General features: G+C 43.9%; 1 protein-coding gene across 1 annotated transcript in view; it reads right to left on the reverse strand.

Moving 5' to 3' along the window:
• The window catches only part of ABHD3 (abhydrolase domain containing 3, phospholipase), a 582,671-nt gene that overhangs the window by 284,214 nt on the left and 279,669 nt on the right, over positions 1–18,788 (reverse strand). The window contains exon 5 of the mRNA XM_069620889.1: positions 8,709–8,821. Coding sequence (XP_069476990.1) covers positions 8,709–8,821 — 113 coding nt within the window. The remainder of the gene's footprint in view (positions 1–8,708; positions 8,822–18,788) is intronic.

The raw sequence follows: 18,788 nt of genomic DNA on the forward strand, positions 1-18,788 counted from the left end.
TGGTCTAGGTTGGGAAGTCAGACAGAAAAATTGGAATGCTTTGGGGAATTTTGGATATCAGGCCCCCCTTACTTGATGGCCTGTGTTAGGGAAGCTGGATAAAAAGGATGGACTGATTAAGGAACAAAGATACCCCTCTTTCTTAAAGAAGTCAGGGTCAGCTGGACAACAAGGATTACGCAATTATAGGCTATAGTTTTCAGCACACACTGGGAAGTGAGCTTTGTTCATTTTGAATTTTAACCAAATGGGGAATTCATTAAATGAATATTTTTGGTTATGTAGGCTAAGGATCTACACAGTTTTGCCCCTTCTACCCACTGGTCTGGTCACTCCGTTTTTAAAAAAGATGGCCTCCCGCTCTCCACCATAGGACACAGTCAACTTTGATGCCTTTCTAGAGCTAGACAGCTCCACCCAGATGCACTCTCAGTAATCTCCTCTGGTGTCTCCTTACAGCGGTCAGATGGTAAGTTTCAGCAGCCTTCCTGATGGCCTGTCTCTTCTCTCTGTCCTCCTGTCTTTCTCCTTTTTCTGTCTGTGTATCCACTGTCCTAGCACAGTCCCCCTTATGTAGCAGCGATGACACACCAATTTTACAATCTTGGGGAAGTACCCTGCAATAATTCCTGCCAGTAGCATTGGATAGTTACCCTTCTCTCTCCTCCCAACCCAGCCTCCAAGTCAGGATTGGTTTAGGGGTCTGGAGCAACATATGGCAATTGCCATTTGTAATCGCCCCTTTGTTCTCCTTTCAACTTTTTAGCAAAAACGAGTTATGTACAACTTCATAATTTTACTAGCAACTGCCATACTAAACATATTTTCTGATTCCGCTAATCATGGAGAATTAGATAAGCCGACCACCAAATCTGTACGATGTAGCACGGTCATGTGGCACATTTCTGCCGTTTCCATAAAAAGTACAACACTCATGAATATGTAAGTGATTAAGCAAAGCCCTAATTTCATTTTTTACCAACTCTCACATTTAGAACATGTTCAGATCAGCCAGAAACCTAGTTTAACTGGCCATTACAGTTCCCACAGTCACAGGAAGATGAATTTTATATTCCCAAAATCGCCTGGAAATTACATTACAAAATGGTACATAGATGAAATCCATCCACCTTAAGATGGCAGAGAAAAAGGCCTACATGATAATAGTCCTTTTAAATAAATTGTGAGTCTTCATGTGGGTCAAATGGCCCTTTTCTGCCTTCTGGCCATTTGTTTTCACTGGGTCAGCCTGTGCCTTTATCAGTCTCCTTTGTGTTGGAAGCTTGCTCTTTGAAGTAAGTGCCCCAATTTTCACACATTTTAATCATGCTCCAACCAAGCGGTAACTTTTCTTGGAGTCAATGCATTCAGAGCCAGCAGGTCTGAAGAACACTGAATTTCGACACCTTTTAGCTGGACATTTTATTGCGGTTGGTCATTACATGGGAGATGTGACATCCAGGCTGGAAGTGGGAGATGTCTTTGTGAAGTTTTGCTCACAGCCAGCAAAAGGGTCTGCATTCGGCTGACATTTTTTTCATGAAGCCAAAGTGGCTCTTCAAATGTCACTCGAGTTTTGTGGGTGAAACATAATATACATTTCTCTTTGTCAAGCCACATATCGGAGGTCATTACAAGGTTGCCGGTCTGGAAACAACGGTACCGGTAAGCTTGATGGTACTGTTGTTTCCAGACCGGCAAACTACGAGTTCTGCAAGCAGGTGGCTTTTGAGCTAATAGTGCTTGGTAATTGACAGACCTTGCTTATGAGTAATAATTGAAATAATAAAAAGTTACTTCTGTATAATGCTTAAACAGAAGTACGAAATGGTGATTTTTGTAAAATGTATCCCTATGAAAACTTAGGTGGACACAGAAAACTGTAAAACACATACCTAGGAAATACTTTAGATAGCTTGTGCCATATTTCTGGTATTGAGAAGTTTATTATAAATTAAATTTATATATATATTTAGTGAACCTGTCAGGACACTTTTTTGTTTTGTGGTTTCCGCCTGCCAGGTCTGACCTGGTGGGCGGAACGGCACCCGCTCACAGACCTTGACGTATGCACCGGCACCGTCATTAACAGTCTTATGGGACTCAAATGGGAATGGGGAGTAATATTTACTGGCGCCTGGCAATTGGGAATTACCGGGACCACAAGGGCTGTAAGGGCCCGGTAGGTCCTCATTGCCAGATGCCGGAACAAAAATCACTGCGGCGGCAGCCATGCCGGTATTTACTGGCACGGCTACCACCGGACTCATAATGAGGCCCATCATGTTTTGTTTTCCTGACATTTTTCTGTGAGCAGTGATATCTTTTTCACTTTTATTCTTTTTTTTAACCATTTTTATTTGCACACACAAGTACAGGCTGTTTTTGTTTTCAATGTTTAAACATACTGTTTTCCATGTGACAGGGATCTTTGATTCCTCCTTCTTTCGTAAATTAAAATGCAGCTTATCCATTGGTAATGACAGGTAGGCCCCTTTCCACATGGCTCTTTAATTTTACTTGAACAACAAAAACAAATGCCAGGCCGTTTTTGTTCAAGTGTTTAAAGTCTTGCTATTCATTTGAAAGGGACTTCTGTTTGGGTCTTTAAATGCACCCCACAGCTTTGAACAATATGTCTCAAGTCAGCGGGACCAAACACCACCTGCAACCTCCCCAAATCCCAATCACATTTCCTCAAGATCTGCCCTCGATTGAAGTCACACCGCCCTAGTGCTACATTAGACTTTTGCAAATTAGTTATGGTCCATCTAAGCCTATTCCCCTGAATATTAACCACAGGGTTAACTTCCAGAACGTCACCCGTCATCATTAGAGGCCCCAAGCACTTCATAGACAACATAGCATGATTACTAGCAGACATAGGCAAGATTTCAAGTTCAGGATGGAAACTGGCAAGTCGAGGACCAGTGAAAATAAAATCTATACAACTGTTATATTTCCATTTGACCAAGTGATCTGTGATTCCCCCTCTTTCCCTTGTAAAGGGGATAGGTTAAACTCAGCTAACACCCCACACCACTCCTTCTCCCTATTCCCCGAGGACACTTTTTTCCCCCACCCCTAAAATTTTCTGTTGAATCTGAGCGCAGTCAACATTAAAATCTCCCATTAGTATAATGCCAACGTTGGCTCCCGTGTCTAGGCCGATTGTGGCCTACTCAAGTTAGTGAGTCTTAGTCTGGCTTCCTGCTATACACATGTTCTAAATTGTCTATAAGTTAGTGCATTATGGCTGTCAGGTCTCATGAGTGCTCCTGTCATACCATAAGGTAACTGCATGTGAGCATCAGCAAGCATGTACATGAACCCTTCTTTGCTTCTTGCGTTACTCCGGTGCTGTAGCAGGCCTAATGACAAAATAATAAACATGCAGACAGTGTGTGTATGTCACAGTCCTCCAACTATAGAGCTCCGTATCCTTCATGTAATCAGATGTGTGTGCGTGTCAGCGATGTGCGGATTGCACATATACTTCATGTCTAATGTAGCTAAGTCGTTGTGAGGTCTCTAACGACAGGTGACGCGGCTTTCAGTGTTTAGTCAATCTGGTCCATGTAGTCATCACCAGCTCTGTCTTGAGTCTCTTAATTCATTCTGGGTAGAATCCGCACCACTGCAGGATTATAGGGTCGACTAGGAGAGTGTCTTTCGTGATAGTTTTCCATTGTAGGAGCAGAAGGAATGGGTGCAAGTTCATATGATCGGCCTCCATATTGTCTCAACTGTTTCTTCTTGTTGGAGGGTCTTCTGGGACTGGGGGTTCTACTTCCCCCTCTTCAATATTCTAAAAGGTCTCAGTCACCACCTCCATTAACTCAGCAGTAAAATCCCCACCTGGCGGATCATACAAGGTTGCAACCAAAGTGACCTCCTGGCCACACTGTGCTTTTTTAATAGAAGCAGATAAAAAGTGTCCATATGATCTGCAGGGTCAAGCTACAACATTCTGAGATGTTGTAACTAGATTTAGCTCCAATGCATAATTCCCCTCTCGGTCTACCCTTCAGTGGCTTCAAAGACGGGCGGAATAATAAGGTATACCATCCAAGTGAAAAGGAATGGGGAGCTAGTATCCGACGAAACTGACTAGACCTATCAATAATAGAAGTATCAAACCCTGAGAAGATACTTCGAGGAAACCACATTTCAAAGAAGCAACAGGTATGTTGTTCTTCTTTAATTAAAGGCACCTACGGGATAAGCAAAGAGATACAAAGGAGGAGGGGCAAACATTTTGGACAAACTAAGGACTAGTCTCCCTGATATTTATTCATAGGTCGGAACTATGGCATTAAAGGCTGAACCAGACCGCTGATGATTAGTCCCAACGTTCTTGGGGACACCATCTACTAGAGACTAAATTCACGCTTAAACAGGTAACTTATACACTTGCCTGAGCATAATTATAATGATAATAATGAACTAAAGGAATTGAGCAACTAAAGCTTCGCCTTCCTTTTGTCTGTTTTTCAACAGTTATACCATACAGAAAAAATCAGCAATTCTTTGTCATAACCGAAACGTTTGATGTAATCATGGCGAACTGTATATTTTAGTATCACCACAACCAACATGACCATTCTCCTGACGAATGTTCCGCTATATAGAGAACAGAAACATGTTGAGTCCTAAGCTCTAGTTTATAGATATACTAGAATCAGAAAATCTAACTCTCTCTTAGAGCATGACAAGTGTATATTAGCAAATGCTTTGAACTTTTTCGACAACTAACTGTGTTTACTAATCTAACACTGGTCCCCATCCTAGAGGACAAACTGTCACAAGAAGAATTGTGTTTTAAAGTGTTTTATAATGTGACAAGACAATTTGTCTTTTATACTATTGAATGTTTGAATAAATTGAGATTTTGTACTGTGAACCTTAATAGACTAATTGAATTTGTTGGTCTAACTGTTGACAAACTCGCTAACTACCTCATGTTATATTGAATGCTTAATTACCCCCGAAACAAGGTAGAGCGCTCACTTATTAGTGAGCAAATTTGGGGTTTTCTCCCCCTTATATATGTCTCCTGCAAGCAAAAACACTGACCCCCCCCATTAAAATAGCAAGGGACTCCGGATTACTCAAGAACAAACTGTGCCCGCTGGAGTTCCATGAAAGCAAATAGAAAGAGCCAAACCCCTCTAAGTGGGTAGGTCAGTGTGCCAAATGGGTTACCAGGGACCACTGCCCGGGCTGTCTCTGAGCCAACTGATCAAATTGTTTCGGTCTATCCCGCAAAATAGGCTAAAGACACTGGGGGTAGGCACTGCCTAGAGCTTTGTTTTGCATCAGGATGGAATACTAATATCTCAAACCCGAAGTCGAGCAATAACTTAGCATTATTACAAATATGCTCCACTACTATCGGGGGGACAAATGTTACCAGTGCCCAGTTATCTGAGCTCTCAGCAGTTCCAGTGTTTTAATGTCCTTGGAAGAAATAGTGCAGAGGTACAGAATTAGATGTAACAGTTCCAACAGCCAAGTGCAGTTCAAAAAGTGTATTGATGCAAACAGGCTTACTTCCACAAATTTGATATGAAGGAGGTCCTTAAACCATGCAGAGTCCACTGTCCCTGAGTGTCCAAAGTGCTGGGTCTCAATGCTTCGACCTGAGCCAACCAGGTACCTTGTTTATAAGCCATATCTACTCACATACCTAAACTAGTAGGAAGAGTTGACACTTCGGGAGGTTGGATAATTTTAGGGCCAGTAAATGACTCAGGAATTACCACATCCTGTGTTAATAAACAATTACAGATAGGGGCAGATGGAGGGGGCTTGCCCCCGGTCACTCTGGCCAGTTTAGGGGACAAGGGAGCGTTATTCTCTGAATTAGATGGAAGGGGAAGGAGAGAAGGAAGGGGAGGCAACCTGGAAGAGGGGCAGAGAGTCAGACATAACCACTAGCTTAGACAAAGCCACAGATGAACATACATTAACTTCAGACTCAAAAGTTCGGTGACTAATCTACCTATTCATGGGAGCCTGAAAGTGGACCCTTCTAACCTCCCCATCACCCATGTGTTTTGTTACTATTTTTGGCCCCCGATTCAATCTGTTGTTGACATTCTCTCCCTTTCACTGTCATCTGCTGAGGAGCTGCAAGGTCAATCCTCGCTGTTTTACATAAGGAGGCCCGACCGGCAGGGATCCGGGGTCTACGGAGCTTACGCTTTGGGGTAGACTCCAGGAACTCTTTAGGAGCGACATTTCTGCACATAATGCCTTGAAGGCCCCACTCTCTGAATACGCCACAACACAGGCTGTTCCTTGCTGTAAGTGGTCCGTGAATGGGCTGGACCTTGCCTGTACAGAACCCGGACCTCCAGCCCCACACAGTATTCTACCCAAAATGCTTTTAGGACGTTTTTGTCTGCATTGTGAATTTGAGGTGTTTAAGAACAGACCAAATCAATGACTCATCCCTTGAATTGTGCCTGAAATAAACCTTTAATGATTCTAGCTATTATTGTATAGAATTCCAGAAAGACAAATTGTTGTGTAGCGCTTGGTTGTGGGTGGTGTGCCTATCTAAAGGGGGGAGAAGTGCTGTGCATTGCTTGCCTGGGCAAGAAGAAATATTGTGTTGTCATGTGGACTGTTGATGCCAGAATGTCAGAATGTATGGGTGAAGGTTCTAGCCTGGTCAGTTGGTTAGCCTTCTGCCTCGGTGATGGGCCGCCAGTGTTATTGTCCTATATGTAACTTGCTTGAACCACAAGTTCCTTTACAAGTAGTATATACACAAGTAGCCATACACAACACAAATTATTTGCTATTGCTTTCTTATTTAGGACCTCTGCTCAAAGTGTTACACTTGTGGAACCCCCTTGTTTTTTTAAGAGGCCTGAACAAGAAAGCCAGCCATTCCAGAAACAATGAGCCACATGGTGCTGGCCACAGCGCGGGAGCTTCCATAAAAATCAAAATTTTAAAAAAGTTTTTTTTTTTTAAGTGGTAGACTCCTGGTGACCCCCAAATGACATCCTGAATATTGGTTAGTGAAGTAAAAAAACGTTAGTAAATTAAATGTAGTTTTATTTAGCAATAATGAAAAAGGTTGACTTTGCAAATTAAGCATTTTCTTTTTGTTTTTTAAATACTTTATTAAGCATTTTGTAAATAAACAGTGCACGTAACAAGAATCATCACTGATGTGTATATTATAACTTTGTTGTCCAATCCCTCATGCCCCTCCGTCCTCCCCCGGGAGACTGGCTAGGTCGTGGGTTCTATTTGTTGAGCTAGGATTTCAGACACGATTAGCGATATGGAGAGTGGCACCAACATTGATTACTTATAGATGTTGAGGAAGGGTGACCATTCCATTTCTCTGCTCGGCATTTTAATTGCAAATGTGGTTAATCTGCAGCTGGTTTAACAAGAGCATAGACTAGGTGCCATGTAAAAGTATAGTTTCTCTGCAAGAAAGTGAAAGCATTTTCCCATTTTTTAGCTTTCTCTTTGTTAAATAGGACGGGAAAAAAAGCCCGGAGGATCCCGGAGAGAAAGTTTCTTGCTGAAAGAAATCTTGTCTGGAAATTGCTTCGTTGTTTCTGATTTTACAGTCAGAGGGCAGCATCATTACAAGTATGGCGGAGCAGGAACAAATTGGCGGTAACGGAGTTAGCACCAATATTCCTGCTCCACCATACTGCAAGTATGGACAAGGAGTTTACCTCCAGCATGTGGTATAGGCAAATACTCCAACTCTCTGCTGAAAAATCTGCAAAATAGGTGGAATACTGCACTGGTATTACCGGCAAGGTAATTCTGCCTAAAAAGTCCCATAGGGTCCTGCGGACTCTTAAAAATTGGCATTTACACCGCCACTTGTAATCCGACGGTAATTCCGCCGGACCAAGTGGCTGTAACGGTAACTCAGTTGGGCGGTATTCTGGCGGTTTAGCGCCGGAATAACACCCAACTCGTAATGAGGCCCAGAATGTTCAGACTGCAGTCATTGGGCTTCATTATAAGTTGGGCGGTGCAGTAAAATTTGGCGGTAATACCGTTTAGTGCATATTACCACACCGGCCTACTACGAGTTTGCAGGTACGGTGCAGGAAAAACCTCCAGCAAGAAGCTGGAGGTATTTACGCCACCTTACTGCCACAAATCGGCCAATTTGGTGGTATTGCTGCCGGCACAATAACCGACAGCAGTAAAGCCGTTGAAATCCCCCATGGAGACCTAGCTAACACTGCCTACCACCACTTGTAATCCGATGGTAATGCCGCCTGGACCAAGTGGCGGTAAGGGTGATACAGTTTGGTGGTATCAGGGCGGATTTACCACAGAGATACCACCAAATTTATAATGGGGCTCACTGACTACATTCTGGTTGGCTGAGAGGAGATCAATAACGTTGTCAGTATGCTAATAATCGTTATTTGCTGGTTTTGTTGGCTAATAGGTGTGGTTAAAAAGAAGGCCCTTCAGCAGAGCTTTTAGTGGTTTAGCGTAGAAAACAAACGTTGACATCAGCTATTTGACAAAACATTGCAGCAGTTTTCATCCATAAAGAACCTGGAATATGAAGAGCGGTGATGAGTAGCAACTCTAATGAAAACTCCTGGGTGCTGTATATTGTTATGCAATCACGCTTAGAGTACCACACAACTCCCTCTTTGTTCTGTTTGGTCAGAGGGCGAATGTATTATGCATAGTCTTACCCTCCCATGGAGACACCTGCTGCCAAAAGAGGAGCCGAGGAATGCAGGCTGTGAACATGACGAATAACCGCCTCCAAATCCTCGGTGTTGGAAGCACAATACGTCCTCGGGGTCTGTAAACAGTCAGAGAAAATAAGCCAGATGAGCATTCCCCTCCAGGCCAAAGTACCATGCTACAGGAAGCCATGACGCCAGGAACCTACAGCTGCACAGTGTGATGGCTGGTAACTACAGACGGCTAAGGCCCCGCAAACATTGGCTACGTGCATTTATTCATAAGTGTGAGCATACTAAAATTCTCAAGCTGCCACGTTCTATTTGAGTTTTTCAACTAAAACATATGCCAAATACAGTCAAACTACAATAATACACCATGAAAACCTTAATTTTAATAACTTTCTAAAAGCAGGAAAAGGAAATAATTCTAAAACAAATGTAGAAGATTTACTCAAAATTGAACGACAGTATGTCTTGCCTAGTTTCCCCAAGAAAAAATAATACCCAAATTCAGACGTCACAAAATTTCATCTACACACGCGCGCACTCTTGCCGGCAGCAGTGGCGTAACGAAATGAGGGAGACCTCCCCCTGCAAGCCATGCTGAGGAGGCCACCTCATGCTCCATCAGGAAGCATTTTCTGCGCAGCAGACTCTTGAGTCGGTCTGGACTATCACTCGTATGGCAATAACCGCCTAAGGTAATGCCCCAGAGGCCCCGGGGGCATTACCTTAAGGCGGTAATGGCCCGCCGGAGAGGCGGTTATTACAATAGACTGAAGGGAAGTTCCCTACTCTGTGTTGGACTGGGAAAGGTAAGCCAAAAAACAACAGAAGCTGTCCCCACAGGAAAATGGTCTATAGGTTGTGCAGTGTAATGATTTACTGCACCCTAATTTACTCCAAGAAGGAAAAAAAGGATAAAGGAAAAAAGGGGATCACTACAGGCTGGATTGCTCTAGTCCCTGTCTCAGGTAGTGTCCCAATTTAGGCTATTTGCTCAACGCAATGTCATATACATATTAACTCAAATTAAATTCATTGGACATCAAACCTGATAATGGAAAAATAAATTCACAATTTATTGCAAAAATCACATATTTTTCACAAACTCAGATTAACATGTATTTCATAAAGCAACATCACAATTATACAAAAAACCAAACAATAATAATTCAATAATAATTGCTATCAACAAAAATACATTTTTAAGGAACAAATGAAAAAGAAACAAAGAAAGGTAGCAATTAACATGAAGAATTCCCCCCAGTCAAAATATTCATGTACAGGGATTGCTGCCCACTAGCTTCTATAGATCTATTTCATTGCTAAGAGAAGCATCAAGTTTCATCACAGTGGTAGTTCATTTATTAAAGAACAATGTTCCACTACTATTTTGGCTCTAATTGAATTGAAGAACAAAAATGGTCACACATTAGCATTAGTGTCCAATAGCTTTATGTGTGACTATTCATTTTATGTGTGAACACTCTCTCACTCTTCTTACACCTCTACTAAAATGAAACCTGATGCTTCTCATCATCGATTTTCTTTTTTTTGTAACAAGACGCCACAAGATGAGGCAACCAATTTCACTCGAAGCAATCGATGTCGCAGAAAAACAGAACTAAGGCCAACAGGCGCTGCGTGTGCTATATTTGCCTTTGATGACCTCATCCTCAACGGAGGCCTTGGGGGACATTGACTCAACGCCTCGATGCACAGCGGCCTCTGCTGAAAATTTCCGAAGCAGCTGAAACTGGACAACAAGTGTCAAAGAGGAGGAATACGTCAAAGGACATACTCCATTCGAATGTTGCTTCTCATGGGAAGTACAGAGACCGGGGAACTGCACAGGCTGTCGTAGAGCCATCCGGCTCAGAAGCAAGAAGTGGCAAGCTGACAGTGAGAGCAGCACGATGCGAGAATGTCAGAAGCGAGCACAGAGCTCCTGGGCATTTGCAGGAGCCCAGGTGGCGGCAATGTTCCTGCCAAAGTCGAACCAAAAACAGAAGAGCCCAGCAGGAGCCCAGGGAGCATGCTGGCCGAGGAACAAGGACGGAGAAGCAGAGGGAGATGCTGACCGACCACCTCCGGCTGACAGCAGCAAGAGAGTAGAAGTTCAGCAACAGCCAGTGAGTTCCCTAGAGGGAAACAAGGACACCGGGGCGTATACTCCGAGGCCCGCAATCTGAGCCCCGTGTGCCCTTTTTTCCTCAGCCTCTCACGCTTACGGTTGACTTTGCGTATTCATCACGCCAGCCTGTTCCACCCATAATTTGCGCGGTAACAGGCCTCTTTAAGGTAAGCTTTGCTCTTACCCCTTTTTAACCCTTAGTTGCTCCTCCACTCTTTATGGATTAACACAGCCTCCATGTCCTTCCTACTTCCACAGGAACAGCCACTTCTAGGACCTGGAAAATCCTCAAGTGTACTCCTAACACTGCTATTCCCTGAGCCACTGCGCTCCCAAGTTCCGGTAAGCACCGGTCCTTCATGTATTGATACCTCCACCTGTGCTAGATACCCACAAATGTGCCCACTCCTATAACACCTCGTCTGTTTATCTCAACAGACCTCACAAGATACTTCCCGCTTTGGAATATCTCGTCCTGATGAAGACCACATCATCAGAGCTCATCCCAGCTCACCTTCTGGCCGAAACACTGTTGTGGTGACTGTTATATTGTCTGCGTTGTCCTTGTTCAACCCTACATTTTTTGTTGTTGTATATGTGCTGATTATTACATGCTATCACCTCACTAAATCCACTGGTCTCCTTCCCAACCCCTCAGTGGATGTGTAAGCATTGGAAAGACGCTACAAATATTTGAAATTTGTCACTTACAAACTGGTTACTATACCTGAAAAATGTGGAACTATTGTTGTATCTTGTGTAACTCCTAGTTAAGCGTATCTACAAACACGCAAACTGCAGTTTTATTAAAATTCTGACTGCAGTACTCGGAATTGTCCCGAAACATTCTTGTTAGAAATCATTTACAGTAACGTGTTCACACTTACCAAGGTGTAACCCCATAGGTGTGTGTTCACCCTTCGGTTCATCAGCCAGGTATACCATGACCTTGCTCATTTTTGCACTTTAATATGAGCCAAAGCCACTACAGACCACCCAGAGCCCCCGTTGCCACTTGCCAACACTGAGATGCTGGCTGACTATTGCTGCCAGCCAGCAGAATTTGAAATTCGTTGGGCGGAATCGAGGGAGCGGGTCTGCCCGTCAGGGACCGGGAGTGTGAAGCAAATTGAATTTTTTAAAGAATATTTATTCAGCAACACTGAGCAAAACTACAAGCTGCCCGTGGAGTGAATTAACTCATCAAACTGGGCTTGCCCCAAATTGGCCAAAAACATTTCCCACTTTGGAATCTGACTTTGACCAAATAAACTGGCTGCCAGTGCACACAAGCATTTTTTGTTCCTTCTGTTTTGACCGGCGGCCATGGTCTATTGCCCTATTAGGCCAGTACGAGCCTGACTGACTGTGTGCCACACTCTCCACTTGCCAGTTACGTGTGTGTGTCTGTGTCTGTGTCTCTAGTCAAAACTACTAGCCGCCCGCAGTCAGCAGAATTAATTAACTCATCAAACTGGCTTAAATTGGCCTGGTCGGGTTGACTCCGTCAGTCTCCCCATAAAATTGTCTCGGGCACGGTGATGAAAGGTGCAGTGCCCAGGCCCACAGTTTGTCACATATCGCTATACACATTCCTTTTGTAAAAGACTGTTTGATTAGTAGTAGGCCAGGGTTCTTTTTGTTGATAAAATGTGATGCAAATTGTGCACTTTAAAGAATATTTATTCAGTAATACTGGTCAAAACTACTAGCCGCATGGTGAAGTAACTTATCAAACTGGCCCACAAATAAGTGCCTGTGCCCCACTTTCACCCAAAAAACTGGCCCACGCAGACTGTGCTTATTTGCTTTCTTTTCTTTCAATTGGAGCTATATATGAATATTTATTTTGTCATTAAAGCATTCTGTCAGTTGAGCTTGCAGGAACACATTAATGTCTCACTGTCTCGCCACCTCGTTCCCAAGCCTTAATGCAATTTAAAACTGAGCTCCATCCAGTTTGCAAAAATTAGAAGCACTGAGTTATTCAGATACTGTGTGCTAGCGTACATTTAAAAAAAAGCCTTTTTCATATAGAAGTTAACATGACAGGCATCAGCAAAATAGCTGTGAGCTAAAAGGTAGCTCCTGCTTTTAATCAGCAAAGAAGAACCCGGTTAGTCTAGCGTCAACAGCTACCTACCAACACCAGCCATTAGGATTGATTCATCAATCCAACCTGAACCAGTGGCATACACACATACCTACATGACATTAACTTTCTATTGAGAATGAGTAAAGTATGGCATAACTGCAAGACATTTGAAGCATAATAGCTCTATATAAGGGACAACAAAAATTGAAGCGTGTATAAATGATATTTGTGTTTAGTTAGTAGCACCTTATTCATAACCGTTGCTAAGGTGCTACTGGGCTAACTGATTATCCACCACAAGTTCAAATGGATAGCAAATCTGTGTTGCTTTCCTTCTCTTTCTGCAGAAGTAGGGAATAGATAAACATCATCATGAATTCAGAGTCATGTCATCAAAACCAAAAATGTCTGGAGCCACAAGGTGAAAACCGGCCAGCAAACAGAAACTTGCTGAAGCAGCAAAATCCTCACAAGGTATTTTGTCTGCTTTCAAGATCCAGCCCAAAGGTTCCACTCACAAGCAGGAGAAAAGGTAACCACTGCATGATGTTATACTAATGACAAGATTCTTTCAATCCTTGCTTTCTGGACTCAGCTGCAAAACTGCCTTCATTCTGTCCCTTAGGCTTCTGGTGATGAACATCTGTCTACTGCTTCTCCTTCTACCATGATACATTCCACAGATCACCCATGCACTGGCATTCCTGAGCGTCCACAATGCTCTACTGGATTTACAGAGAGTCTGACGCCTGATCACTCAACAGACACTGTTCCCCAGCCTGATCACTCAACAGACCCGGTTGCCCAGCATGATCACTTAACAGACACTGTGCTCAGCCTGAAGTTAAGCTTGGTCGCACAACTGCTGATTGCACTGAAACTCTTGAAGATACCAATGTTGGCACACAAGTAGTACAAGAAGACGTGGATGCTGAGGACATTGGGGAATGCAGTTAGAATGTAAAAATGCAGGTCACACTTGACATGCAGCAAGATTACCCAACAGATCCATAGCTCTTTCAGAGCAGGGCAATGTCAACACCTTTAGTTCGAGCATTTCTTGCAGCTGGTCCATGTCAGCCTGGATTAAAAGATGGCTATACAAAATGTCCATATGGCTCCTATCTTCGAAGATTTAACCCAGAATGGCATAAAAAAAGGTTGCAGGTAGATTCCCTGTAGTAAGGCAGTGGTTAGTGTATTCTCCTAAAAGTACCTGTCTTTTTTGGTTTGCATGCTAGCTATTTGCCGATAAATAAAAATGCGCCCTTTTCAAAGGTTTGGTCTGATCCTAGCTGTTGTCTTTCCAATTTAAAAAAAGGAACAGAAAAAATTGTAATGCATGAACATGCCAAGATACACTGTGAAGCTGAAAAAGAGCTACAAATAGCCACATTTCAAACTAGGCAAGATAGAACTATTGTTTCTGAGCTAATAAAAGCTAGTTATACCAGCAAAATTAAGTAAACTGTAGTGACCCCCAGCCCGACCCCTCTCTGACCCGACCAGCGTGCCACCCAGGGTGCGGTGGCAGCGGCACCCCCATGAGTGCCCACCCTGACACCAAAACTTGGCTCTGCCAACACCCTCATCATCTTTTTTCCTTTATATTTCATCTTTTACCCTATGTGGTAAGCCAGAATCAGGCAACTGACAACTCATGGTGCCTCGTAACCTTTGGCTTTATTGAACTACCAACACCCTATCTTGTCCCTAGAGCTAAAGTGCCTGTGCTAAAGGAAAGGTAAAACTGAATGGCCAACATTCATGGGGCTGCAGTCACATATGGGGTGAGTAGAGGGTGAGGTTCTGGTGATGACATCAGGTGTTAGTGCTACTACCTTGGCCTCAGGTTTTGATGTCCAGCAGGGCGGATAACAATACTCCAAAACAATGAGTACATTCCCATAGTTGCAGGAAACTGTTGGGATTGGTATTTGTGGGACTGCCAGTGCCTTCAATGTGCACTGTACCTGGCTGAAGAATGAGCTGAGATTCTATGAGAAAACATACTTTTGGGGGAAGGAGCGCCAAATTGTTACAGTTTGTATTTGCCTTCTGCTTGTGGACCAATGAAGCAATAGTTTGCTGAGGGCATCCACATACTCTCCCTCCCCCCTCACCAATCTGGATCAATGATTGGAGGCAGTTCTCGGCCACTCCCTAAATCCCCAACAACATCATCCTACCCTGCTCTATGCTTACCCATCTCCTTTTACACTCAGTGTGCTTAAGAGCAAAATAAGGCTTCACACATAGGAAAAACACATGAATTGGCATCACGTGCACAGCATAATCACCATGACAGTATTAACACAGCTCTATCACAGAACAGACATGATCAGTAACAACGCAGCTTAGAATATGTCAGGTCAAAGGAACAGGCCAATCAGAATATCTTAACACCTATCCAAATCATAAAAGTAAACTTAAAACAGGCAGGAAGGGGTGTGGTACAATGCCTGGGTACCAGTAAAGCAATACTGTAATGCTGGGATAGGCAGTACACATGTTCATCTTGCCAACGTGTTGGTTAACAAGTGTGCAATACCACTCCTTTGCACGCCAAATGAGAGTTGTAGCCTGATCTGGTGGAATACTGTCAACTTATTGTTTTGTGAATTCACCCTTATGGTAAGTCAGAATCAGGAGCCGGACATTGTGGCTTAAACTCAATAACATTATTATAGTCCCAAGCCCTGCACTTGCCCTGTGACTCTGGTCCCTATGCTTAGAAAGAGAAAAGAGTTAAAAGAGTCCAAATCAGGATATTGTACAAAATAAAATCTGTCCACTGTCTTGAAACCTAAACCTGCCTGATCCTATCCCTACCATTACAAAGGAAAATAATCTAATCATTACACAAAATACCTTAAATTCTTTTCCCCAAATGGTATATATTCTTGTTAGGTTTCTGACCAGCCATAGGCTGTTTCAGGATCAGACAAAGGCTTATTACTCAAAGCAGGATTCCAATCTGATCACCAGCCAGCATCTCTGGGCTTTTCACCCGATCCACAGTTCCAGCATAAATGTTCAATAGGTTTCTTTGGGGTTTTCAACCCTGCATACAATGAAGTAGGGAGTGTGTCTAGGCCTCCTGGTCTGCTATTCATTTCTAGTTCTCTACAAATCCTTTGGCTTGGTTTGGAACCCCTTTGGCTCCTACCCATCCCTGGGTTCTTGGGTTGCACACCCCTCTTGGGGATGATCTGATGGCATCTCACTCTAGGCCCGATGGATACCTCCCTGCCCCCTAGGGTTTTGGGTTTCATACAGCCTCATTGGGTATCTGGTCTCTCAACCCCAGTTGAGCTGTTTGGTCTCACCTCCTCACCTTCTCATCCTGGTTTAGGGTAAATGGGGTCTTGCCCTGATTTGGGTTATCTGATGCTTCTGCCCCTCTTGGGCTCTTTAGCTTCTACCCCAGCTTGTGGTATTTGGATTCTTGCCCTGTGTCGTGCTGTATGGTCCCTTTGCCCATCTTTGGCTCCTTAGCTTCTAACCCTGACTTGGGGTATGTCTGGAACTGGTCACCTTCCTAGTGGTTTCCTGAATTCACAGCGTACCTGGATCGCAACTGTAGCATTCCTTGAGGAAGGCACTGTGCAATTCTGGTTTCTCTTGTGTCTTCCACATGGGTGCGCAGGCTTTCGGTGCTTCTCGTCGGTTTGTGATGAGACTTCTGGAGCAGACAGCGGTTGACCATATTTTGTGCGGTCACATCTCTTCTCTTGTAGGCAGGGACTAAGCTTTTCCAGATCCATGCCTGGTTCCAGGTAGCAGTGTTCTGTAGCTTTCTCACTCCTCCACGTTCCATGCCATTTGTGTGGAACTGCTTTCTGAATACAACCTAGAACAGGGACGGGACCTCCTCTGCGCCTCGGCTCTGCAGGCTTCTCTCCTGATCAGTCTTATATGCCCTTAATGTACCTCCCTAAGAGGAGACAGAACAGTCCATTGGTCCTGCATTTTATACAATCAGATCAGGCCAACAGTAAAGGGTCAGAAACCATACCAGTTACCTCTTTATGAATATTCCCATAGTTATCTGGCGCAATCCCCATATAGCTTCTAAAACCATTAGCTGTATGGGGAAAGGGAGGAGAACACATATCTGTTAAGGGATGGCCTGCCCTCCAAGGGGGCATCATCCCCAATGGGGTCCCCCTTGCTCTGTCCCCTAGGGGTTGTTCAGTTACACTCACCTCCCTAGTCCCAAAGGGGTGCCCCCCCCCTTGTGGAGAAAGGGCAAATTACCTAGATTGGTTACATAATGGTCTCATACTTTGCATTATCCCCGTCCCTTCTTTTCAGCAGTTGTCGTGATCTTGGTAGAGGAGTAGGACAATATCTTATATGTCATTGTGGTGTGCTCATATGTCAAGGTCAAGGGGGTGTGACAAAGAGCAACAGAAAACAAGACATGTGAAATGCAGTAACATAATGGGAAACATTTGCCGAAGCCTGCAGTATTTCATTTTTGATAAGCCATGGGATGATGAGGAAAACACAGCCATGTTTGAGGAGGTGGCGCAATGAAAAGCCTTGTTGGTTGACACACATGCAGTAGCCCATAAGGCTGTGCGGCCATCACATTGCCCTATAAACAGGGCGCAGGTGCATTCAGTATCATTGGAAAGTCACTAATAAAGGTGTGCTTGACTGCCTGAGAAACAGAACAGTGACCATGTTGGTGCTAGGTGCAACATTTGGTCTGATGACTTGTAGTGCAGAAATGTGCTGACGGCGGTTGTCTCTTTCATGGGAGTTGGCCGAATGGGATTGTAAATGTAAAGTTCTAAAACCATGCCCCTCAAGGCCAAAGGATGTTAGGCTAGGAAGTCCATCATTAATGTAAAACATTTTAGTGACTTTCTCTAGGAGGCTCATTGACAATGAGCCTTATACAGAAAGTCACTGAAATGTCACAAACGGCTGGGTTTGGATAATGTTTTATACAATGACTCATTGGGCCTCATTACAAGTTTGCCGGTCTGGTAACAACGGTGCTGGTAAACTACCGGCACCGTTGTTACCGGACCGGCAAACTACGAGTTCTGCTCCCGGGTGCCTTTTCACCCGCCAGGTCTGACTTGGTGGGCGGACCGCCACCCGTGAGCAGAGCATGTCTCACGGGTGGACCGGCACCATTCACGAATGGTGCCGGTGCATCTGACCTCCCCATTCCCATTGAGCCCTATGTGGCTGAAATGGGAATGGGGACTCATATTTTCCTTTGTCCGGGAATGGGCAATTACTGGGTCCGCCGGGGGTGTAATGCCCCGGTAATTGTACATTCCCGTTTACTGGGAAGGCTACTACCAGAGTAATAATGAGGCCCATTGTGTTAAACATTAGCCAAACCCATCCGTTTGTGAATTAGGGGCCACCATTTTGGGGTGGGATACTGTGTCAGTTTCACTGTGCATTTCTGCACAGATCTATGGTAAGAAATCCTGTCTCTAAATTTGCTGCATTGGTTGTTTATTAGATCATTTCGAGGGTTTTTCACTTTTTACATATTTTGTTGCAAGGATTGATTTGTGTGAAATGCTTAATTTGGCACAAGATTTTGCAAGGAGATCAGTTTTGCTTCTTTCGGCTTAGTTTCAAACTCGTTAAATAGAAAAATATGCTATTACAATGACAAAGTCAGCAGTGGACTGTCCTACATGGAAGTCTGCCGATCTCCCAGTGAGCCTCCTTACCATGGGCCTCTTTTGTGTGGGCACTCTGCATTGTTTACATTGCTGCACGACTCACGGACAACGACAATGTGAAAAAACACACAGAACTCTGCAAATCCCACAGCAGCTGCGATGTTCAGAGTTATCCTTGTTTCTTTAAA

Source organism: Ambystoma mexicanum, chromosome 5q (genome assembly GCF_040938575.1).
Source record: "Ambystoma mexicanum isolate Mex_15411 chromosome 5q, UKY_AmexF1_1, whole genome shotgun sequence".
In the NCBI taxonomy this organism is placed as follows: domain Eukaryota; kingdom Metazoa; phylum Chordata; class Amphibia; order Caudata; family Ambystomatidae; genus Ambystoma; species Ambystoma mexicanum.